Raw genomic sequence first — 27,236 nt, 5'->3', positions numbered from 1 at the left:
TAGTTGTATTAGAAACATAAATTTCCATTGGTAATTTTGCTTGTGCATGAGCAGAAGAGTAAAAGTTGGAGTTCTTTTTTTTTTTTTTTTTTGCTTAATAGACCCATCATTTTCGTATGGAGACCGCAATTTATTCCAAATGCCCACCTTATCCTAGCTTTTGCAAAGGTTCACCTGTCTGTGTTCAGTTAAGACCGGTATGCCTTAGATCTGAGGCCAAAAGGTCTAAATCCGCACACAAAATCGCACTCTGATCTCGAGCGAATTTTGGGTGAAAAAAACCGGGTCCAAAAAATGAGCTTTTTCTCTCTGTATTTTGTAGTGCAACTAGAACTTCCAGATTATTTGATATCATTTTAGAGCTATATCTGTCTGCTTTTTTTTTAATACCACCCACGTTGGTCTATTTTAAATGGCCTCGATGCTGCAGGGCTTTGAAGTAGGGTACAGCCTCATAATGCCTACAGACGGGATCGGGGCCGAATCGGTTAACACTCTTGATGTATCACAGTGGTATAATTGAGGATGTTTTGGAATGAATTCATAATAATCCCCAAAATAGTGTTATAGTCAAGAATGTCAATGGCACTTTATAATTTCAACAAATATTTTAATAAATAGTTCCTCTCAAATTACATCTGAACACAACTGAAAATGATTCCACAAAGATATTAAAATGGTAATGAGTAATTGTTTGCTCAGTATTAATTATATACAGTCACCTGACTTATGACACAAGAAAATGCCCTGGACCTGGATAATTTTCAGTGGGAATTTCTGTAAAATCTGTAAATAAAGTCATGTCTGTTGACTGAAAATTTAGCAAAAAACCAGTTAAAAATAAGGTAAAGCATAACATTTTCAAGGGAAAAACCAATGTCCTGAACACAAATCCAAGTAAACATATTTTTTTAAAGTTATATTAGTCAGGTAGGCTCAAACTCCTACCTACCACTCCGGTGGCCTAGTGGTTAGAACGTCCGCCTCGGATGCGGGAGGTCGTGGGTTCAATCCCCGGCCAAGTCATACCAGAGACTTACAAAAATGGTACTAACAGCTGCCTAGCTTGGCGTTCAGCATTAAGAGGTTAGTGTTAGGACTGGTTGGCCTGGTGTCAGGATAATGTGACTGGGTGGAACATTATGCTACATGTCTACAGCATGATGCCTCAGTGCTAGACATCACTATAAACTGCCACATTGCAGACATTGTAGCGACATGACTGAAAAATTGTTAAAGCTACATTAAAAATCAAAATCACACCCACACACTCAAACTCCTACCTGAAATAACAAACAAAGGTCAAGCACACAATACAAAACATGTGACCACTTTGGTGGCCTAAGTGGTTAGAACGTCTCCCTCAGATGCAGGAGGTTGCAGTTTCAAACCCTTGCTTTGTCATACAAAAGGCTTATAAAAATGGTACTACCACCTAGCTCACTTGGTACTTAGCATTAAGCGGTTAGTGTTAGGACTGGTCGGCTTGATATCAGGATGTGACTGGGTGGGACGTGATGCTACAGTCTTTGGCATGATGCCTCAGTTCTAGACATCACTATAAACTGTCACACTATAGCCATCATAGCGATATGACTGAAAAATTGTTAATAGCTACGTTAAAAATCCAAAACACACACATAACAAATATAGATTTGTGTTGTGAATGTGAAATACTCCAGTCCAAAAGATTCAAATATATGTAGAAATCTTTTTTACCATTGCTGTAAAATGCAAAAAATGTAATAATCTCTGTATGTCTATAAACATGCATGCTGAATTTTCATATGTATACCTTGAGTGGTAGAAGGCTGAGCATATTGTATTAGGAAGTTGTCCATCAGTCTGTTACCAATTTTCTTTCTGTGCAAGAAATTGGCAGTCTGCAATTACTGAGGTTCCTAGCTTGCTTGTACTTGGAGCAAGGAAGAAACTCGTTGATTTGGTATAAAAAAAAATCATAGATCTACTTGTAGATGATGATAGTTTTTCCTTCAGTGTTTTTTAAATAACTTTCATTTCATTCTGTTTAGTCTTTAGGTTTTTTTTATATCTGGCAGCAGACTGTTATTATAAAGTTTTATAAGGATAATAGCCACAGACTTCTCAGAAAGACATTGTGACAGAGAACGTCACAAATTTCCCAGAAAGACGTATAGTGATAGAATCTCATGTCTCAGAAAGACATCTAGTGACAGAGAACTTCACATGCCTCAGAAAGACATATAGTGACATAACCTTACATGCCTCAGAAAGACATCTAGTGACAGAGAACTTCACATGCCTCAGAAAGACATCTAGTGACAGAGAACTTCACATGCCTCAGAAAGACATCTAGTGACAGAGAACTTCACATTCCTCAGAAAGACATATAGTGACATAACCTTACATGCCTCAGAAAGACATCTAGTGACAGAACCTCACATGCCTCAGAAAGACATATGGAGCCTGAGATAATGTTGCTGATCATGCAGAATATTTTGATACGTTAATTGCTTTGCATCATTGCATGTTAATAATATGACAAGCTCTGTTGATTAGAAATAATGGTTATGATAATTACAACATTTCTATGAATTATTACCCTATAGTGGCTCTGTCAGTGGTGCAATAGTAAATACAGTACAGTATTTCTGTGAATTATCTCCCCCTTAAGGGTTCCATCTATGGTAGAACAGTAAATACAGAACATTATTTCTGTGAATTACCACCACAACAGTGCAACAGTAAATATCGTATTTCTTTAAATTATAAGCCCAAAGGGGTTTCATCTACAGCACAACAATGATTGCTACAAATTATAATATTTTAGCATCATTACAGTTTTGTGAACATAATAAATCAAGTATTTTAGCAACTTGTAGCAAATAATTGATATTTTGTGTCATTACAATAAATAATTGATGTTTTGTGTTATTACAATAATTGATTGATGTTTTGTGTTATTACAATAAATACTTTCACAAATAATGCTGTATTCAATAAAAATTTTTGATCATTAAAATGTATCATCCATATTTAATATGTGAATCCACTTATATTAGGAAAACATGATTTTGTTTTTAAAAAATGTTTAATTGATTTTATTTAAGCTGTGGGATTTAAAATGGCTTGCATACTCGGTGGTAGGTCATATAAACAAACAATTTCAGCATGATAAGGTTGTTGATCATCAGCACTCGACTGCAGTGTTTTCAGAAAGTAGGGGTAGACTTGTCATTGAAGACATTGCTGACTTGATTAAATCTGTAATATTCTTTCAAGCCATCATTGCATAAATTGTTTAAAATGTTTAGACCACCATAACATTTTATTGAACACCGGAAATTTAAATTTCTTAATGAAAAAATGTTGGTTCAGCTTAACTGAACAGCCACCAATTTTGATCAATTGGAAATATTTTCAGTATTTCTTTTCATGGACAATGTCATTTTTACATAGTTGGTAATTGTTAAGTTGCTTGTATCCAAATACAGTCAGATAATTTTCCAGCATGGTTGTCATTTGTTATATTGCTGACCCATGCACTAATAACATATAACATAATGCTGTACTGACTGGAAGCTCTTACTAACATATTTCACTTTCCTTGGAAAATTTCATTCCAGAGATTTGAACAGTGGGAAAGAAATTGTAGTTTATATTGCACAATGGAAATTCATAATTGAACACTTGGTTGTTTGTTGCTAATGATTGTTTATGATGATTATATATTATGTGATATGTATATCTTGTTATCATCATCATCATCATCATGGCTACATGCCAGACAGGACTTGTGACAGTCACTTAATTTTTTGTGGACTTTTTTGTTGTCACCTTTCATGACAGGACCAATCTCACAGGACCAATCTTTAACCTTTCATGACAGGACCAATCTCTAATCTTTCATGACAGGACCAATCTCTAACCTTTCATGACAGGACCAATCTTTAACCTTTCATGACAGGACCAATCTCTAATCTTTCATGACAGGACCAATCTCAAACCTTTCATGACAGGACCAATCTCAAACCTTTCATGACAGGACCAATATCTAACCTTTCATGACAGACCTTTCATGACAGGACCAATCTCTAACCTTTCATGACAGGACCAGTCTCTAACCTTTCATGACAGGACCAATCAGAGGAAGATACATTATACTTTGAGAACTGGTATTTTGTTTTCTTTTTCTTACCAGATGTTTATCCACCTTCATAACATTTGCCTGAGTTTCCCAAATTTAGCCCAGGTGTTGAATGCCTATGGAGATCTTGTACTAAAGTTGTAGATGTGAAACTGGTACTCAGTTATATCATTATAGTTTTTTTTTTCCCCATTGCTTCGAACTCAGCTGTTAGGTAATTTGGGTTTTGTTTATTGCTACCAGATACTGAGTCATGTATATGCACCTTCTGAATGTGTGGAAATTACATCTTACATCCAGCTATTACAGTCACATGCATTGGAGCAAAATATTGCATGTGTACAGGTCTTCGCTTTCATATTCGTTAGTATGTATTGTGAAAGCTGAGTTGATTTTAAGATTGTATGTTTCAGAACAGACAGAAAATATTATATATATATATATATATATATATATATATATATATATATATATATATATATATATATATATATATACACACACAGACAGACACACACACACACACACACACACAGAGGAATTTTTATTCTAGCAGGGGCCCCAAGTGGCTGAGTGGTCTAATGTGCTTACCATTACAGTTTACTGCCTTCTCATCTTTGTCTGTGTGGGTTAGAGTCTTGGGCTCAGCTAGTATGGGTATGTTGTTGTTGTTGTTGTAGGGTTTAACGCCATTTTTCAGCACGCGATAGGCTATACATGGTGGCCAGTATTAATGGTGGAGGAAGAAACCGGGAAATCCCCGGAAAGAACCACCGACCCTCGAGAAGCTACTGGCAAGCTTTCTCACATATCCACATTGGCCGAATCCGAGACTCGAACCCACGCAGACAGAGGTGAGATGGCAGTGATCCGTAACGGTGAGCGCTTTAGACCACTCTGCCACTCGGGGCCCCAGTATGGGTATGTGAGAAAGCTTGCCAGTAGCTTTTCATGGGTAGGTGGTTCTTTCTGGGGTTTGTCCAGGTTCTTCCTCCACCATATATACTGGCCACCATGTATAGCCTATCTTGTGCTGAAAAATGGCATTTAACCCTATAACAACAATAAAATCGTTATAGCAGTTTTAAAGTTGATTGCAGCGATGATTTCAATTTCTTTTGCCTAGCACAATTTAGGGTTGGAATTTTTGACATTTAAGATCTGTTTTTATCGAACTTTTCTTACCTTTTAACTTCATCTTTGTTATGGCACTTGCCAGGAAATTAATTTTAGAAGAAAAGAATTGTCAACATTATTCCATTAATGAATATACTGGTGCAGTATGCACACATGTATACACTTACCTACTTGCATGCAAGCATGTGTGTAGATTCCCCTAAACAAAGTAATAAAAAAAAATGTTAGCAAGCTTTTAATTCTGCAGCAGTGAGTGTACAGGGGGAAAACTTTGTGCATTTGCAACATACTGTATATACTGGTGAATAAGTTGCATCCCACTATGAACAATATAGACCCTGATCTGCCATTGCAAGGGCTTTATTGTTTGTTCTACTGATAACTCCAGAACAAAATAAAAAAAGCCCAGATCTGCCATGCATTATGCAACATCAACTCTGTGTCTATGAAGTTGGCTCCAATTTTATGACCCATCAGAACATTAGTTGGTCTTTTCCATTTGCTCATCTATCCATAAATCCATTTATCACACCTTGATTAGGTTTTGCATTAAGCTGCTAAGATCAGTTTCAGGAACTGGTTGGGTATCCATGATCTATGAGCACATTTCTAGTTTTAAATGAAATCATTTTTAGTCTTTTCTTTGACTTTGCTATCAACATAACTGATAGAAATGGAAGAGAAGTTTGGAGATTGAAGATTTTTGTTGTTGAAAGTAATGGAATTGCATTCCAGTCACTCAAGTAAGAAAATGAGAATGAATCTTAGATAGCCTAATCTTTTATACTGACTGCTCCAGTGGCCTAGTGGTTAGAGCATCCACCTCAGAAGCGGGAGGTTGTGAGTTCAAACCATGGCCGAGTCGTACCAAAGACAAAAATGGTACTAACAGCTGCCTCACTTGGCGCTCAGCATTAGGAGGTTAGTGTTAGGACTGGTCGGCCTGGTGTCAGGATAATGTGACTGGGTGGGACATCATGCTACATGTCTGTGGCATGATGCACCAGTGCTAGACATCACTATAAACTGCAACACTGCAGATATCTTAGTGATAAGAATGAAAGATTGTTAACACATTAACCCCTGGAGCTTTTTTGCCATTTTTGCCTGAAAATCGAGTAGGAAACACATTTTGAAAGCTATTTCTGAATAGATTCGAAAACACCAAATCCCTGGTCATCTTTCAATAACATACTGCATAGTTTTGTTAGAAACGTCATTTTTCATTGGCTATTTGACTCGCGCATGAGCAGAAGGGAAAAAGTTGGACTTCTTTTTTTCTTTTTTTGTCTAAACAGAGCCATTATTTTTGTATGGAGACCACTCTTTATTCCAAATGCCCATCTTATCCTACTTTTTGCAAAGGCTCATCTGTCTGTTTGCAGTTCATACCAGTTTGCCTTAGATTTGAGACCAAAAAGTCTAAAATCTGGACACAAAATGGGATTCTAACCATGGGCGAATTTTGCATTTAAAAAAGTCTGGTGCAAAAAGTGAGGTTTTTCTATCAGTATTTTGTAGTGCAACTAGATATTCCAGATTATTTGGTATCATTGTAGAGCTACATCTGTCTACCTTTCTATAATACCACCCACTTTAGTGTATTGTGCATGACCATGACGCTACAGAGCTCAGCAGTAGGCTACTACCTCCTGCCCCGTAAAGTCGTCACTAGGGGTTAATGTGTTAAAAGCTACGTTAAAAATCCTAATCACATACACACACACAATCTTCCATACTGTTCATAAAAAGAGCAAACAGCTAGCATCAACAATGTTCATAATAGAGCATGCTGGCAGGCATGCATACTGTTCATAAACCAGCAGCCAGTCTTATTACCATTGTATGTTTAGAACTGCAGTAAACAAGTAATGGTACCATATTCATTCTTGTAAATTTTCATTGTTAGGTCTATGCCTTTTTATCTATATGCTTTTTGGGGTGATATTGTGAAACCCTCCATCTATACATTCATCCATCCATCTGTAATTTTTACTCAACTGATCAGTGAAAATTTACCTAATTTTATTGCATAGGTTGTGGCTATTATATTTTCAGTTGTCATGATTCAGAAGTTTTTGGAAGGGCTAGTGAAGATTCATCAGGGCTAGTAAATTTCTCAATGTACTAGCCATTATGGTTGGAAATAAATTTTATATTAGGATCTGTGCCTGGAATAGGATAAAAATTGTAGGCATATATCGCACATGCTGTTCCAGGGAGGGGATCAGAGATTAAACAAAATTGCAATTTCATTTTTTTAAAACTTGATCTGGTTGAAATTCCAGGTGAGCTAATGGTAAGGCACTGGGTCTCTTGTGTGTAATCTGTCATCAGTCATGTGATTTTCTTCTGATCCAGTTTCAGACTTGTGAGATGGGTTTACCTCATCAAAATCTTTGACAAGTTTGATAAATAAGCAAGATCAGTAGGTATTAATGAGGTGATCTCTCATCTGATTGGCTGACCTTGTTAGCACTCTGAAGGCCATCATTTCTGATTTGATCTTGGTCAAATTTGTGTGATATACAAAAAAAATCTTGGATGAGTTCAATACTGAGTGGGATGCATGCATATTAATGAGGTTATCTTTTGTCTGATTGGCTGAGCCACACTGAAAGCCATCAATCTGATCTGATTTTTGGATGACTTGCAATATGTGCATATATCTTCTGATGATAATAAGTAAGATCCATGAATATCAATGAGATATATCTTGCATCTGATTAGGTGAGTATGTTACTGCTCAGTTCTGAATAGGTATGTTACTGCTCTGTTCTGATAAGATGATTATGCTACTGCTCTGTTCTGAATAGGTATGTTACTGCTCAGTTCTGATAAGATGATTATGTTACTGCTCTGTTCTGAATAGGTGAGTATGTTACTGCTCTGTTCTGAATAGGTGAGACTTTGAACATAGACATTTTTTGTTATTTTATTTCTAATGCCATTTCTCAGTACCAGTTAGGCCATACATGGCGCCCAGTATAATTGGTGGAGGAAGAACCCAGGGGAATTCCCAGTAAAAATCACTGACCCACATGAAGTTAATGACAGCTTTCTTGCATACCCACATTAGATGAGCCTGAGACTCAAATCCTTATGTATGGAGTTGAGATGACAGTGATTAGTAAAGGCAAGCAGTTTAGACTACCCGGCCGTCAGGGGCCCAGTATATAGGCTTGTGTGATCTTCTAAATTTGTATTCACTAATGCTGTTCATTGCACAAGAGACATATGTTTTCAGTTCAAAACAGAATCTGTGCATATGGGTATGATCATCTTTTGAAATAAAAGGTCTGTCTACAAATGGATTCACTGGATTTGAGACCTTCACACTTTATTAGCCTCACACAATTTGAAGCTTATGTAATCCTTTCCCTCGACAAAAATAGTGTCATGTAACTCCTTCACTACTAAAGATAGGCTTCAAACAGGGGGATATGATCAGTGGATCAGTGGTCTGTACATTTGCAGAACAGTTTTAAAATTTCATTACAAAGCATAATGTGGATGGGCTAGGGGTGGAGGTATTTATTTGGCATAAGGAGAATTGAGATGGGCAACTAAGGTCAGTTCCTATGTCTTTTCTTACCCTTCATGACTTAATCCTGTTTGCACATCAGATGTTGCAGATTCATTTTGTCTTCAGTGTCAAAGATTTGATGACATTTGTTTTCTAAAGGCCACACATACATACAGTATATAGCACTGGTCTTGCACAATTTTTATTACATTTATTTCTTGGCATATGTTGTGCCAAAATAAATCTTGCTATCTGATGTTATCAAGGGATTGAAATGTTATCTCTTAATTACAGGAACTCCAGGTCAGGATGGGAGTCCACATTTGTCTCATTTGGAACATCCAGCATCTGTTTCCAGGGGGCCAAAGGTATGCATATCATCTTCCAGAACTTCATACATGATCATGAAACACTTGAGCTTCAGTTTTACAATAATCCAATCAAAAGGGTTTTAGAAATGTAATATATCTCTTGCAATTGGTTCATCACAAATTTCAAGCGCAAGAATTCTGTGGTCTCCAGGTCAGCATTGATAACAGTTACTGTGAAACCTGCCTCAGTAGACTCCTGTATAAAAATCACATCCTCATAAACGGCATTTATACATATTTTTTATCATCTGCTTTTCAAAGAAAAGATGGATATAAAATTGTGCCTTTCTGGTGGTTCATCCTTCCGTCTGTCATACTTTATTTTCTTCATAGTCATTCCCTTCATTTCCTATTATATTTATCAAAACCTGATATACTTCTTGCTATTGTTGAGATATTGGCTGAGTTCAGTTGTCAGTATTCGTCATAATTATTTAGTGTAGTTACAGCCCCATATTATCACATCCACCCACTTCCATTTCAAGACAGTAGCTCAGTTAATTATTACTGGATTTAAACCACATTTTGAACTTGATATATTTGAGTTTGATTATCCATTTTCACTTTCCTATATCCTTATTGGATTCCAGTCAAATTTAGGAAGCAATTACTTGTATCTCCTTTGATATATATATATAGCAATGTAACAGCATAGCTTCACATTTTCAGAATTACTTATTTCTTGAAGACTTCAGCATAGACCCCTAAAATGTATAGTTAAACATTTAAAATCAGTGGAGAAGAATCCCAACCACTTTTATTGGAAAACAGCTGACTTCACCATTGTCTCCATCTCTGATCCATGTCTACCATATTTCTGCTTCTCTAGGCATATTGTGTGGACTGTTATGTCAGTGTATCAGTCATATTCCTTTTGAGGTATAAAAAATATTGTGTGGACTGTTATGTCAGTGTATCAGTCATTTTCCTCTTGAGGTATACAAAATATTGTGTGGACTGTTATGTCAGTGTATCAGTCCTATTCCTCTTGAGGTATACAAAATATTGTGTGGACTGTTATGTCAGTGTATCAGTCATTTACCTCTTGAGGTATACAAAATATTGTATGGACTGTTATGTCAGTGTATGTCATATTCCTCTTGAGGTATAAAAAATATTAAAAACAATGTTGTTATTGTTTAAATAAATGAATTAACATCCAAGAGCAACTACTATTGTCTTATTTAGATTATTCCTCCTCTTCAAGAAAGGATGGAGCCAGTTGAACTTGGTGAAACTCTAAGGAAAAGTGTGTACCATCACCAGATTTGTTGATGGCTTGCATGGATAAGAGGCCTATTGATTTTAAGGTCAAAAGGTCAAAAGTTAAGGCCATTGTAACTCAAAGAACAAGAAAGGTCTTGGAATAATAACTTTAGTCATAGACCATGTACCTTGAACAAAGTATGCTGTGGGCTTGCACTGAAGATTCAGAAAAGGTCTTTTGTTTTGGGTATCAAAGGTCAAGGTTACTGTCACTTGAGGAAACAAGAGTTTTACGCAGTAACTTTTGTTTTTAGAGTAAGTTTTTGAGCAAACTCAACCTGTCCCTTTCATATTTAGTAAATCCAAGTGAATCCAAGTGTGTCCGACTGTATCTGCCATAGAGATTTGCATATAAATTGGATCCAGCTGCAAACAACATAGACCCATATCTGCCATCACATAATGTGCTTGCAGATGCAGGGATGCTGCTTGGAATTAGCTCAACATTTTCTTTTAAAAGGGGGGAGGGTTCTGGAGGTCTTCCAGATAACCCATAACATCTGAAAATGCACTTTACCATTTTTTTAATTTTCTGATTAAGTCATATTCACTAATTTCCTGAGAAATTTAAATTGTTTCCATTGAATTAGATTTACCCAGGATATTTGTCTAAGTATTGACACTCTGCACATTGTCAAAAACACGTTCATTATGATGACCTGAATTATAAATCATGGCAAAGAAAATCTTTAAATTATGTTATCGATTTACAAATCATAAGTGGTACATGAACTGCTTATATACTATAGATTTTAACACATTAACCCCTGGAGCTTTTTGCCATTTTTGCCTGAAAATCGAGTAGGAAACACATTTTGAAAGCTGTTTCTGAATAGACTTGAAAACACCAAATCCCTGTCATCTTTCAGTAACATACTGCCTAGTTGTGTTAGAAACATCATTTTTCTTTGGCTGTTTGACTCACACATGAGCAGAAGGGTAAAAGATGGACTTCTTTTCTTTCTTTTTTTTTTCTTTTTTTGTCTAAACGGAGCAATTATTTTTGTGTGGAGACCACTCTTTATTCCAAATGCCCATCTTATCCTACTTTTTGCAAAGGCTCATCTGTTTGATTGCAGTTCATACCGGTTTGCCTTAGATCTGAGACCAAAAAGTCTAAAATCCAGACACAAAATGGGATTCCGTCCACAGGCGAATTTTGCATAAAAAAAGTCTAGTCCAAAAAATGAGTTTTTTTTAATCTGTATTTTGTAGTGCAACTAGATATTCCAGATTATTTGGTATCATTGTAGAGCTACATCTGTCTACCTTTCTATAATACCACCCACTTTAGTGTATCATGCATGACCATGATGGCCTGCCAGTAGCTTCTCATGGGTCGGTGGTTCATCCCTGGGTTTTCCAGGGTTCTTCCTCCACCAGTTATACTGGCCACCATGTATAGCCTATCTTGTGCTGAAAATGGCGTTAAACCCTAGATCAACAACAATGACCATGATGCTACAGAGCTCGGCAGTAGGCTACTACCTCCTGCCCCGTAAAGTTGTCGCTAGGGGTTACTGTGTTAAAATGTAAGCAGATGAATCTAATAACTACTTATCATATATACTCTACAGGTTGGGTCCAGGTGCAAACATTATAGATCCTGATCAGTCATTGCTTTGTTAGCTTATAGATCTGGGTGTCTTTTTTCTGTTCTTTGTTGATAAATCCTGACAAACTGCATGGACCTAGATCTGCAGGTGCTTTATGTGATCAGCAGTTTGGGTCTTGGCAGTTTATGGTCAGATTTGTTTACTACCGTACTGAGGAAATGGGAGTAAGTTCCTTCCCATGGGAGACTCGGAGGCAGCCTGCCTTAGTTGGACTGGGAAGGTATTGAATTTGGTACCCATGGATTACGAGGAAGTGTTATTGTCCAAAACTGTATTTTACTAAGATAATCTTGGGGCTTTATTTCAGGAGAACCTAGTATATATTGTGAAAAGGATGGTGATCTTATCATTTGATGAATATTTTGAAAAAATGTATTGTTTATTTGTTTTTAATATATAAAAGGTGGGGATGGGATTATCACTAGATGGGCAGATAAAAGGTTATCTTAGGCATTAAATACTTCTTTGCATGTGAAAGTTTATGTATTGTGAATTCTCAGAAATTTGAATAAATAATATTAGTATTTGCTGTTAATTTTTCAAGTTTTATCTACATTTGATAACTACAGTACTCCCTCACTACAAGACACCTTAGTGTAAAACATTCCCTTTTATAAGGACAGCATGGATCCCATTGCTTTAATCATTATATTGTGTTAAAAATACTTCATTATAAGGCAACCTGTTCTATAAGGAAGTTCACTAATATGAATCCGAATGTCTTTGTTGTCTGAGAGTACTGTACTTTATTCCATTTTTGCAATGTTGAATTTTCACGATCTGTGACCAGGTCACGAAAATGTGGAAAATTCAACCATGCAGAAATTTCCGCATGTATGGTATTTGGCAGAAGACAAGTGCACCAAGATTTATCCCAGTTACAACAATGGAGGATTTGCAAGCCATCCGTACTGTGACATTCAACACCACTGGAGATCTGTTTGCAGTGGGCTCCAATACTAAAACTCTACGCATCTGTGCTTTCCCAGATATCTCCAACCTCAGGTAAGGTGAGAAAATGGATTACCCGTGTTTTGTGATTGGAAAGTTCCATGTTTCTTTGTTAATGTTTGACCAGAGTAATTGTATTAAAAATTGTGGAATTCAAGCTTAAGTTGTAGTAATACTGTAAAGAATTTTAAGATATTTCAAAGTTGATAATTTCAACTAATTTCACGTAATTTCAATGTTTATGTCTGCGGGACCATACTTTTTATATAAAATTCAACATACACATTCAGAAAAATAATTTGATAATTTGAACCATTTTTGTTGTCACGAGTTGTATAAATATATGTAGGTATCTTGAGGTAACTCGGCACATTGGTGGCTATATCATGCCACCTTAAGGTAAAGTTCGAAAAATATAAAAATGAAGAATTGCATAAAAAATTTTATGAACATAAACCGTTCCAAATGTAAAGATGTTGCAATTCATAATTGGTTTGGATTAATTTGGCACTACCCTGGCGAAGAATTTACTAAGCTCTTTATACATGTACATGAGTATACACTGTTTTAATAGCAGAATATCTTACCTGTCTCTATAGGCATTTACAGAAAGTTGCTATCCCCCTTAGTCATTTTGAAGGTGGGTTTTTGTACTACTTCAGGGTAGCAAAAGAAAATGAGCAATAAACAATAGAATGAAAAATACTTCAGTGAAATCCGTATTGATAATCTAAACTGTAAACAGATAAAACATTTATACAGACATAAACAGCTTGTGACAGGGAGCAAATGCAAGTTAATGTCTGTGCACGAAGCACTAGATTGTGCTGCTCTAAAACTGTTCCATTGTTGTAATTTATTTTCAGAATTTCTGTGAATGTTGGTAAAAATTAACCAAGGTTGGCTTCCCTATGACTGCTGACTTTACTTTGATCGTTACTCAGGCCTCATGGTATTGGGGTAGGCATGGGACCGATAGTCCCGCTCTCTCCACTTTACTGTCATTGCCTGTACAGGATTTGTACCCCAGTGGGTCCAGACTAGGGAAGGGGATTGGATAGGTACCCTCCCCCTTTTCTATTATCATAACAAATCCATACAGGATGTGGGGTCCTCCACATTAGGGTAATTGGTCCTGTATATCCCCATTAGCTACAGGACCCAGAGTAGAGGTGATGCAGCAGCTGTTGTCCAGCCATCACCTCATTGTGTGGCATCCACCAACAAGGCTGCTGGCATATCGTCATCAAGTTAAGACGGGCAGTCTCATCTTCATCCTAAAACTTCCAGATCACATAAAGCCCTTACTCGACATGATGAACATGTACAGGATATGGCAGAGTGCTTTTATTTCACTTCTTCATTTAATATTCTGAAGGAGGCTGCTTTGAACCTAGCTGCATTACAACCCATGCTGGATTCTGTGACCAAGACATCCTTACATTCACTTTCTGTCACAATGGCTTTATCAGCAAAACTTCTACACTTACGCTGTGATGTTGCACTGGAGTTCTTCAGAGGGCTGCTCTGTTCAAAGCTGAGACCCTCTTCGGAGGACTCATCCCCACCAGGCAGCGTACTAATGCAAACTGCCCTTGGGGCCAACTGCAAAATTCTTCAAACAGTTGCAGCCAAAGTCCAATGCACATTGAGATCTCCTCCTTGTCAGTCAGGTTCTTAACAGGGAAGTTGCTGAAGAGCCAGTAGGAGAAGGTTCTCCAGCCTGCCTTCCTTTCCCAAGGATGGTGGGGGAACAACCCTATTGACTTGTGCCCTCATCTGCCTTTCATTCCTTGCCCAAATATCCCTATAAGTGCTTGTTTTTTAGAGGTCTGATCAAGCTTCACGGTCACTGGGCAGTGGGTGGGTTCTTTCTATTGTGATCGAGGGTTTCTGAATACCCCCTCTGTTAAGGATCTCATGTTCATTCATCGGTCCAATCTGGTGAAATGAATGGAAGAGGTAGACACCCTTATGCAGAAAGGGGCAGTTTAGAACAATTGTCCTGAATAATCGTCTTTCCACATTTTACTCTTTAATCTTACTGGTCACTAAGAACAGTGTGAAAGTTCGTATCATATCAATTTCTCCTCATTAAACCGGTTTCATATGGAGGAGTATTTCAAGATGGATACCACATCCTCAATCTGGAATGCAATGTATCTGTCAGATTGGATGGTTTCCGTCGACATTCAGGGTGCCACCTTGCACATCCAGAGTTTTCCTCCACATAAAAAATACCGCCAGTTTGGCTTGGACCAGGAAGTTTTTCAATTCCTTGTTGTGCCAGTCCGAATTGCTTCTTTAGCCCGAGTCTTCACCCGAGTTATGCAAGTAGTAGCTCCTACCTCCAATTACTGGGGACCCATGTTCTCCAGTATTTTGACAACTAGCTGATCCACAATGTTCAGGTTCAGTCCCTCCATCATGATCTTATCCATTGTTCATTCACAGTAACTCAGTTGGATCTTTTACTCAACCTTGAAAAGTTGTTTCATCAGAAGACTTTGTTTACATGGTGATAAGCTTCTTCACCAAAACTTACTCCAGGCTCCACTGGATTGGATATATCTAAGTCTGACCCTTTCAGGTGATACAAATAAAACATTGCTGACTGCTCACCTTTACCTATCTCTGTTGGGAACCATCAATGCCACTCCAGATCTGGTTCCCATATGATGTCTCTGCATGTGCCATCTAGTTTCTCCTCCTTGTATGGTTGAAACTGCACAGAGTTTCTCAGTCTGATTCATTTAAGACCAGACTTTCATAGCCATTTGCACTGGTGGATGAATCAGGATAGATTCCTTACTGGGGTCCCCATACAGGCACCTGACCCAATTCCTACCTGTTTTCTGGGGCGCTCATTTAGAGCTGGAGGTCATAATTCCCAGAACAACAACCTTGAAATGAAAACCATATTCCTAGTGTTGCAAGGATGCATGTACAGTAAGGGATCAATGTCTCATGGTCTCCTACAGTGACACATCCATCATAGTGTTTCTCTGACATGGAGGAGGCTCACATGCCCTTCTGATTGCATGGAGTTCTGAAATCTCCACCTCGGAGAACATCACCCTCTGAATGTCACATTATGCAATACTAACCCATCGCTATTCCCATGTGCCCTCCTCCCACCCTGTTCTGATGTCCTGGCATAATATCGACTATGAAATGATGGCTGTCCCACACTCTGTCATGCTAGGTACACAAGTGGACCGTGTCATTATTGACAGTTCTCCACTGGAAGAATGTTTTCACGTGTATTAAGATTTTTCAAGACAAAAATATAAATGTTGTACAAAAGCGGCAGGTAAGACATATTGTACAACTAATTGTACCCTCCCCCCCCCCCCCCAAACAATCCCTACCTACTATTAAACTATTTACAGTGTTAAGAGTGTCACTGTTTGCCCTTAAAAGTTAGAATTTCAGGAGAGTACAGTGAATTATTTTTCTGTGGATAATAATTTTCATGGATTTCATTGCTGTTTCAAATCACAAATTTAAGAGCCATGAATGTAATGTGCTATCTGGTTGGTTGTGAATGTAATATCATTGACTTGAATATAGTGTACTGTATTGGTTGAATATCATAATTTTCAGTATTTAAAGCTCATGTTGCTTTTCAGTGTTGAACAGTTAGGAAATGAAAATTTTAAAATACAAGTGTTGCTCATAAAAGGTTATTTACAGTTTAGCAATTAGACATCCCCCAATTGTCAAATGCAAATCATTATTTTCAGTTTCAGTGATCATATTTACAAAGGGTTAAAAAAAATATCTTCAGTGGTATATATCTATGAGGCTGAGTTTGCTTTTAATTTGGTTTCAAGGATACCTGAAACATGCATGTTTAACATGCATTTATTTGCCTCAGTGCTTGTTTATTTTCAAGCAAATACTACTGTTTTAGTTCATTAAAAATTATGTTTTCAGACAGGATCATGGAACATATCCTACAAAGGTTCTCTATCAGAAACACAAGCACCATAAGGGCTCCATCTACTGCGTTGCCTGGAGTCACCTTAACAACCTCATTGCAACAGGATCCAATGACAAGATCATCAAAATCTTCCGCTACAATACTGATACACATACTGCTGATGGTACATGTCAAATTTCTTACCATACATTTTGGATCAGTAAGATTCTATGATTCATATACTATTTGTAGATCTTTTTCATGGATGTGGCATATTTCTTTAATTAGTACACATTTATAATGGTCTGATATAATATCAAGTAGCAGTTGAAAATGTAGAATTCTCTAAAAGACCAAACATTTTAGAGTCTTGTAATAACTCTTGGTGAATTTATTCTTCTTGGAAACAAATTTGGAACACAGACGTCATAAATCTGAAAACACTTTTGATGATTTTTTTACATATATTATTTTTCTGAATTTTTGTGGAAGGATAAAGATTCAGTGATGTGTTTATTTTGAGAAGTACGGCTTTTCCCAATTACAATTCATCTCATTATAAGGTAAATATTTATATGTAACATGGTACTGCTATGTAGCCACAGACTTTACTCATACCAGTGTATAACAATACGGGTTGAAAGGAAACATGGTCAAAGTTTAATCTAATATCTTCATTTCTGTTTCAAAAGCACCACTATTTTTAAAAAAAAATCATATTGCCCGCTATACCATAGTTCTGTAAATTATACTAAAATGTAGTCTTAATATATCACAGCTGCAGTACTATATATTATGTGATTTGGTATATATCACAGTTGGCAGGGATGGACCCAGACTTCCATGTTATTACGATGAAGTGCTGTACCAAGTGTTATCAAATGTAGGTCATGGTAAACTATGCTTTTTTAAAATTTTAATTGACTGTGTTGTATCAGTTAGCTGTTTCTGGATATTTTTGAAATTTTCATTAAATTTGCTGAATGGATTTTAGGAATACAGATTAGGAAATAAAGGTCACGGTTGATACCCTTCTTTGACTTTCATAACTAAATTTAAAAAAAGCTGCTCAACAACTATAAATCAATCAGTATATATATCTATATTTACATATATCTATATACATATGCACATACATCAGTGTTCCTAATAGATATCATTGACTCAACACGAAAATCTCTTGAAAACAAATGAAACTGAAATCTCAAGTCATTTGTTTTTTAGTTGTAAGCTCATTATAGATGGTATCATTCATTATTCGTGGAGTAAATGGATGCTACGGTGTTTTTAAAAATTTTAGGAGATTTATTCTCCTCAGAGTTGTTACTAATTTTCTGTTTCATTGGAGTGTTGGAATTATCATTGGCATGTCGTTTCTGAGACTGAGACAGAAAAGAATATATACTTCATTGAGGCATTGATTTTGATTATTAATGTTAACACTTTGCAGGCTCTCAGTTGTTTTCTAGATCAGATTTCCCCTTGAATCTTTTTTTTTAAGGTTGCTATCTGCCTTCCAATACTCATCCAAGCTGCTTTCATCCAGAGGAGAAGGTTTCTGAATTGGAAATGAGATAGATTCCTGAGATTCATATTTCTTAGCCAAAGTTTCTTTAGCATTGGGATAAAGCTTATTTATTGGCATTCTGACAAGAACTGAATGAAAACATCAACTGCATGTAAATATTCCCTAAATATATCTTGACCAACACAACAAAAATTAAGCAATGCAAAATATTAAAACACTTAATTATTTCTGCCAAAATCATTTATTGTTTGGTCTCCTGATTATCTTGTTTCTGCCAAAAGTCAGTCACTTATTTTTTTTTAAGAATTGAAAGCTTTATTACCTATAACACCTCATTAAACTTTCTGCATTTGGATTTAAACTCTCCAGATTATAGCAGTAAGGTAATCAATTAACAGCTTGTTGTGTACACATGTTAGCCTTCATTACCTGATTGCACTGATATATCAGACCACTCCAGTGGCCAAGTGGTTAGAGCATCCACCCCGGATGTTGGAGGTTGCAAGTTCGAACCATGGCCGAGTCATACCAAAGACTTATAAAAATGGCACTAACAGGTTAGTGTTATGACTGGTTGGCCTGGTGTCAGGATAATGTGACTGGGTGGGACATATCATGCTACATGTCTGCAGCATGATGCCCCAGTGCTAGACATCACTATAAACTGCCACACTGCAGACGTCATTGCGATATGACTGAAAAATTGTTAAAGCTACATTAAAAAGCCAAATCAGACACACTGTACTGGCCCCCAGTAGACTGGCTCCCACTGGTTTCTAAAATAAGGATAGAACACACAGATATACAGATTGTTTTTATATTAAAATAATAATTATAATGATAATACTCTTTTTTTTGTTGCAAGCAGTAGGGTAGCTTTACACTGTCTCACAGTATGTGCAATAGATATAGTCTGACTCGACATCCCCGTTTGTTTGTACCCCCCTACCAATTTAAAAAACGAGAACGTTTAATGTGATAAAAAGTGCACAGAACTAATTCAGTTGAATTACTGATTTAAAATTTCTAACCTGACTTTGACCAGAATGGCAATAATGCTGGCATCCCCTGCACCAATTCATGCTTAACAGTTTTTCCATACTAACACGGCGCCATATTGCGTACACTATAAGCTAGTTTATTTCCATCAGACAACATAATGACATAGTTCATCCTGTTTGGTAATGCTGAATAATTGTGTAAATTACATAACGTTGAGAGTTTGGAATTATATCCATCTGCATACATGAACATAGAAATTAAATCGCTTGATAAATCCACATGAAAATCATAGTTATCATTTTCCTTTGCTTGATTCGACATTGTAGATATTGGAAGCAGACAGCTTATGTATGTACATTAGTAGTCATGACACACCCCTTTGCTGAAAATGGACTTGTCCAGAAACTGGAAATGGATCCGAGCATGTCCGTCTATTGCACTGAAGACTTCCGTTAAGCATGAAACGCACATAAGTTGATGGCGTTAGGGCCACTCTACTCAGAGTCAGGTTAGAAACTATAAATCAATGAAGGAATTGACTAAGTTCCTTGCACTTTTTATCACATTAAAGGTTTCCATTATTTAAATCGGCGGGGGGGAGGGGTACAAACAAACGGGTTTGTATTATCAGACAATAGCTGTATTTATGTCCTCATGCCAGTAGAATCATATGTGTATTGATGGGCAATAAAACAAAAATCAATATTTGATCAAATGTTAATTCCCTATTCCTCTATCATAAATGTCCAAGAATATTTCAGGACAATCTAACTTTAATTGAATTATGTCCAGCTAAGTGTGACATCCATGTGACCCTGTTAGCTCTGCCCAGTTTCATATTGACTTTGCACATTTGTGACATTATTGGTGGGCAGTTGTAAACATTAGTCAGTAGTAAATTCTGTCATTGGTACATACAATCAATTTGTTATGGACAGTACTCACTTACATAGGAAATTATATCAGAGGCAAACCAAGATTAACTAAGACTAATGCTCTGGCCCAACTCAAGGTGTGTAATGAAACTGAACAGGTTGGAATCGCATGTGCTAGAAATGAGTCAAATTTAAATTCCAGGCATCAAAACCCAATGGTAGGTACACATCTAGTGAGAACCCTGTATGTATGTGTGTATGTATGTATGTATGTATGTATGTACATAGGTATGTATATTTGTATGTATGTATGTATGTATGTACGTATGTATGTATGTATGTATGTATGTATGTATGTATGTATCTATGTATGTATGTATGTGGGGAGAGTATAACATGCATTATCTTATAATTCGCTTGCAAATTACACCTCGCATGCTTGTATCAAGCATATTATTTTGTCCAGTTCGAAATAGTTAGTCATATTTCACTTAACATACAATCTGACTAAAATCAAACTCTAGTAAGTAGATATGAATGGCATTGAAAAGGGTTCATGTTCTTCTAATCTTGGAATTAAAGTCCACTTATTTTAACCTTTCAGCATAATTATTGCATTTCATGTTACAAAGAGTTATGACTGGAAACAGTATGCCCTGAATGAAGTTGCTAATATTAATAAATGTGAAAGCTGCAGTTTGATTGGTGAGTCAAAAGGTCAGTGGTCATGTAATGGTGTCCATCAGATCAGCATTATATTTCAGATGTTTTTAATTTGATTGACTTAAAATGTATCATTACAGGGCCAGAAATGGAGCTTACTTTCCATGATGGTACAGTTAGGGATCTAGTTTTCATGCAGGACATGACAAACAAGTCAGCACTCCTTATCAGCACCGGAGCTGGGGACAGCAAGATATATGTGACAGACTGTGAGAGTGGATTGCCAATTAGAGCCATGGCAGGTCATTCAGGTACATACATGTAATCTTTGGATGGTTGTAATAATAATAATAATGATAAAAATAATAATAATTATTATTATTATTATTATTATTATAAACTGTAATTGGTAAGAGAAAAAGGTTTTTGATTGTTTTTCTGATCTTCCATATTGTTCAGGACCCACATTTTCAAAATTTTCTTTCTCAGAGATTTTGGATATCTTTCTTACTGCATGAAATATATTTCCATAGAACATTCAGGATAACATTAAAAATTAAAAAACAGTAATAGAAGATCTTGAATTTACTTTAAATGAGTCTTGCCATATCTCTGAGGAAATTTTGTAATGATTTCCTCAGATATGGGGAATTCTTCAACTCGAACTGCCATAAAGTGGAATTGATTAAATTGTGATATCCGATCTGTGTCTGTATGTTACCAAATTCATTTCCACATGATGACTTGAGTTGTCCTCCATTTTCAGCTACCAGTCTTTGTGGATGGTTCATGTGTGGTCTAAGGACGAACCGTATAAGTTTCAGTTTCAAAAGGTTAAGTGTCACGGTCACAATGACCAAAGAAAGAAAAATTGCTTTTTTGCACAATAATTCAAGTTTTCCATCATCTACAGTTAACAAACTTTGTGAATGGCTTTCGCTTGATTTTGGATGTTATATGGTCAAAGGTCAGGGTCACTGTGAAAGAATACAAATGGTTTCCACACAGTGATGTTCTACATCACATGCATGGATGGCTTGCTTCTGGGGCATGAAGCCTATTATTTTTAGTGAAGCTGTCCAAGGTCAGTGTCAGTAACTGAAAGGCATTAGTTTGACATGTCGAGCAAGGAAGGATTGATGGATGGATGGAGACAAAACCATTGTAAAATACAATTATATTATTGAGTGGAATATGTCACAAATAAATTGACAACTTATTGTTCATGTTTGTGTCATAGCATCCATGGAAATTTGTAATTCATGACAATTTAAATCTCCATAAATGATAAATCCATGAATTCTATTATAGGCCAAATACCAGTATAAAAATAACAGCACAGAATGAACCGTATCTCAGTATCCTGTAACATGTTAATTCCACATGTAATTACAAATAAACGGTGAAAGTTATGTCCACACTTAAGTGATTCACTGTATCCTATCAATGTCAGTGTCTAAAATCTTCTGGCACAAAGCCCAAGAATTTATCTTTATTGTCAGAGTGACCAAATAAAGTTCTGAAATCATCCATTGTCGTCTTCTCTTTGTACTGTCTGACTCTGATTCCTTGTCTTGTCAGTCAATTACAGTTGTGGAGACTGAGCTTAGGCTCTATAAGAGACACTTTGATCATACATCCTGTGAAATGTATTAAAGTATGCAACTGAACAGGTGCCATTTGTGTGGTTCAATCAGAGGGTTGTCATGTGGGAAAACAAAGGATGTTAAGGGATTGGGATCAACATGCACAGGGAGTTGTAGGACTCTACTTGTAACTGAAATAAATATCACATTTGCAGCTTTATCTAAAGGATTGTCACCTTGAAAACAATTTCATTGCTGAGTTTATAAGCCAAGGACTTATCAGCCCACTGTTTGATAACTTGGGAATTAGATCTAGTTTATGGAGAAAAAAAATATTAATCAAATCAAAACCTTTTTTTTTATCAACCACAAACAGTGTTTATACAGCAAAACTCAAAATATAATAAAAATACAGATTTGGACTGGCATGCAAATGGAAGCAATATACTTGTTTGTAAACATCATGGTAAGCAACATAGACACTTCACTTTGTGGTAGAGAATATTTAGTTTACTGACAGCATTTTTTAAATTATTACAATCCAAATAACTGTAGTTACAAGTACTGAGTAATGAATATTGTAATGAAAGTAATAAACATATTACAAAAGTACATAACATATATTCATTTCTGAATGGAAATAGTGCCATGAAAATGTAAAACTATTTGAATTGACAGTATTTGTACATTCTGCAAAACATCTAGAGTTTCCAATATATATATATATATATATATATATATATATATATATATATATATTACCATTATATTTATCAAACATTTTGTGTGTCACACTTATAAGATGTAATTTTAGTGAAAACCTTCAACTTTAAACAATTATAAAAATACAGTAAAACAAAATATTCTTAATCTTATGGAAATTAAATAATTGCATCATTAAACCTCATATTTATCCAACTGTTTAATGGCAGTAGTTTAAAACAGTTGACAAAAAACACTCTACAGTTGTATTTTTTTATTGCTTGCAGGTGTGGTATATTCCCTACATACTTGGGGAGGATGTATGTTTGTGAGTGGAGGGCAAGACAAGACAGCAAGGTTCTGGGATCTTAGAGCATCCACTCCAATTACAGTGGTGCCCAGCCCTACAGGTAAGTGGGCAGATAATACAGCTAGAATCAGGGCAAAATCAGCCTGTGTTTTAAAGCTTTTTTCCGTGCTGAAAGGAAATTATAACAGTAAAATTCATGTATTGGCAGTGGAAAATATTTCGTTCTGCAATGCATTTTCCATTAAGATCAGACCATTTAAAGCCTGCCCTTCATTTAATTACAAAGAAACACCTGATAAATTTTCTCAAATGACTGGCACAGAAGTGCAAGATCTACCCAGTTACCTAGGGCAAATTGATGGTATCGATCAGCGTATTACACTCACTGTTATTTAGGGCAAAGTGATGCTATATATCTGGGCATGAAGGTCATTGTTACCCCTAGGTCAAAGTGATAGCATCTAGCTCAAAGTTACTTAGGAGTAAAATGATCATATCTATTAAGGGATGTTTGTGGCCTAGTGGTTAGAATGTCAGCCTCGGAAGTGGGAGGCTGTGGGTTCGAGCCCCAGCCGAGTCATACCAAAGACTTACAAAAATGGTACTAACAGCTGCCTCGCTAGGCGCTTGGCATTAAGAGTTTAGTGTTAGGACTGGTCGGCCTGGTATCAGGATAATGTGACTGGGTGGGACATCATGCTGTATGTCTGCGGCATGATGCCCCAGTTCTAGACATCACTATAAACTGCCACACTGCAGACATCGTAGCGATATGACTGAAAATTTTTTAAAGCTACATTAAAAATCCTATCACACACACACACGCACTGTTACTTAGGGCAAAGTGATGGTATGTATTAGGGGATTACACTCACAGTTACTAAGGGCAAAGTGATGGTATGTATCAGGGGATTACACTCACAGTTACTAAGGGCAAAGTGATGGTAGGTATATATTAATGCATTAAGATCACTGTTACCGAGAGTTATAGTATCTATCAGGGCACTACACTAACAGGTACCTTGGGCAAAGTGATCGTATTTATCGGCATTACATTCACTGATTTTAATATTCAAAGGTTGTTGAACCAATAAACGAAATGTTTCTGAGTCTAAAATATCATTCCCAAAATGCCAAGGTAGTCAGAAAATATTGGTCTGATATACTTTATAATCTTATTGATTATTATGGGGAAGACAGTAACCCAGTCATTAATGGGTAAGAAATGAGGGATTTGTATCTACAGTAAAAGATTTCTCCAGAACCGTGATCTTCATCTGAAGCCAGCATGCCTGTTATTGGCTCCAAATTACAAGAAAAAGATTCCTGAGTTTGCAAAATTGGCAGATATAAGCCATTGTTCCATGTGACAGACCATTTTACCAGAAGATGCTACATAATTGCAGCTTTTGTAGTAAACAAAAAGAATTATTCATGCAAGCTTTGACAGGGCAGTTAATCATTTTAACCAGAATGTAGCCAGACATTAACTTTCTTGAGGCTAAAAATTGTTTCAATTTTGTGGAGATGAAAAATGAATAAAAGTTCTGCTATTTTGGTCTCCATTTTCTTTATTTATACATGCAGTCAAAATAAACACTAGTGCAGTCAAAATAAACACTAGTGATTTTAAAAAATTGCCCAGGAACAAAAAATAAACTTTTGCAAAAAGAAACATCTAAAGCAACAATAAATGATTTAAGACAATTTCGGTTTATTTCCTCACAAAAATCCCATGTTGTACACTCTGACACAATTAGTATTAACCTTGAGCTTTGATACGTGGATTTGACAACTTATAGGTTATGTTACTCTTAATATGGAAGTGCCAGTAGGAGCTCTGTATACATACAGTATACACACACACACACACACACACTTAGCCATTACTGACCTCTCTCCTGGGAGAATGTGCTTTGTTATGTGATTTAAAGTGTTTTAAAGCTCTTTTCCATGCCGTAGGAAAATTATAACAATAAAATTCAGATAATGGAAAATCAGATAGAAATCCATATCAGTTGAAATGCTAATTTTCTGTCCAATCAGTCTTTTATCACATACCTTGTTTTATTTACATTTTCTTCTCTGTACATAGTTATTGCAAAGATTGTTCAACAATTACAAATGAGTTTTGGAAGGGTTGTTGATATGCATATATTGATGGCTTGATTAGATTTTTAAGCCATTTAAATGTTTTTGCATACTTGGTCAGATTTTATTTTTCAGTGTTTTTATTTTTCATGTTCTGTAACATTTTGTTCCCGTTAAATGCAAGTTTTAGTCTGCTGTAGATTTTGTGATGAATATTTCTGAACTATATGTAGTATTGTAAGCAGGTATTAAATTGTATTATAGTTTTATGTTCTCACTTACAGAGCAATGGTTGCTGAGTTGGTAAAGTGTTAGACTTGTAATCCAAGGGTCATGGGTTCAGTATCCACTCAGGTCAGCCTGCATCGGCTACCAAAGGGTGGCATTGTGAAAGGCACTTAGTTTCTGTTTCTACAGCCTGATATAGCCAATAATGTGTTTTAAGTACCAATAAAATCCACAAAAATAACATTATCACTTAACACTTATCTATTGACATACTGGACTAGATATTAACAGCTTGTAATGTTAATCAGATTCTCAGTATTTGATACTTTTCTTCCTTATAATACTTTCAAGTGGTTAAGACAATAGACATCTCACCAGAAGGGTATGGGTTCAGTTCCTACCATTGGATCAGCCCAGTTGGCCTCTGTATTGTGTCCATTGACCTGGTACTTTATTAGCATTATGACAATATAACCTTCATTGTGTTGCGGGGTCCTAAGTGGCCGAGTGGTCTAAAGCACTCTCCGTTACGGATCACTGCCATCTCACCTCTGTCTGCAGTGGTTCGAGTCTCGGATTCAGCCAATGTGGGTATGTGAGAACGCTTGCCAGTAGCTTCTCATGGGTCGGTGGTTCTTTCCGGGATTTTCCCAGGTTCTTCCTCCACCATTAATACTGGCCACCATGTATAGCCTATCATGTGCTGAAAAATGGTGTTAAACCCCACAACAACAACAACATCATTGTGTTGCTGTTCTGTAAAATATCAGACCAAACTTAGCTTTTTATGTTCCTGTTGTACAAGCAATGAAATATACCTGTGTGAAGGTTCTTACAAGTTTGCACTTTGTTTCACTCTTCAGGCCAAAAATAAAAATATGTGTGTTTCCTATTTCAGTGGTTTTAAAATTAAGGTAGGTTAGGTTTTTGTTATTGTTGTTGTTTGTGTTTGTAACCTTATATATACATATATATATTATAATGAATAGGATATATCATATAGTAACACTTCAAGTACTGGGCTAAACCAGCTCAGTTAGGTGCACAAATCAAATTTGGCTTCTTTTTTGGGGGTTGAATTTTTTTCTTTTAACCTGGGGGGGGGTGTGGGTGCTAGGGTCAGCAATGAAAAACATGAACAGTCAACAGACTGTTAACACATATTTTGGGGGCCCTATTCATAGCAACTTTCATGCAGAAACTATGAACTAAGTTGCATCAACTTTCAGTAACTCAACATGCATTAAAACCAATGAAACATGAAATCATTCTTTTAATATTTTTAAATATACTTCCATCAATAACTGCGGTACATGTGTAACCATAACTG

General features: G+C 36.3%; 1 protein-coding gene across 4 annotated transcripts in view; it reads left to right on the top strand.

Annotated features, from left to right (window-relative positions):
• LOC149780254 (WD repeat-containing protein 47-like) overlaps nt 1-27,236 on the top strand; it is a 59,418-nt gene that overhangs the window by 15,361 nt on the left and 16,821 nt on the right. For 3 of the 4 annotated variants that reach the window (XR_016415037.1, XM_089937062.1, XM_089937060.1), the window contains 5 exons: nt 9,087-9,160; nt 12,896-13,050; nt 16,936-17,105; nt 21,130-21,300; nt 23,565-23,687. Coding sequence is in view for 3 of the 4 variants with exons in the window: in XM_089937062.1 (XP_089793188.1) it covers nt 9,087-9,160; nt 12,896-13,050; nt 16,936-17,105; nt 21,130-21,300; nt 23,565-23,687 (693 nt within the window). In the remaining variant the exon portion in view is untranslated. The remainder of the gene's footprint in view (nt 1-9,086; nt 9,161-12,895; nt 13,051-16,935; nt 17,106-21,129; nt 21,301-23,564; nt 23,688-27,236) is intronic. The other variant, XM_089937061.1, reaches the window with a different exon arrangement.

Source organism: Sinohyriopsis cumingii, chromosome 16 (assembly GCF_028554795.1).
Source record: "Sinohyriopsis cumingii isolate HCF-2022 chromosome 16, ASM2855479v2, whole genome shotgun sequence".
NCBI classification, from domain to species: Eukaryota; Metazoa; Mollusca; class Bivalvia; order Unionida; family Unionidae; genus Sinohyriopsis; species Sinohyriopsis cumingii.
Note: the sequence above shows the minus strand (reverse complement) of the source record. Positions and strands in the feature narration are given on the sequence as shown.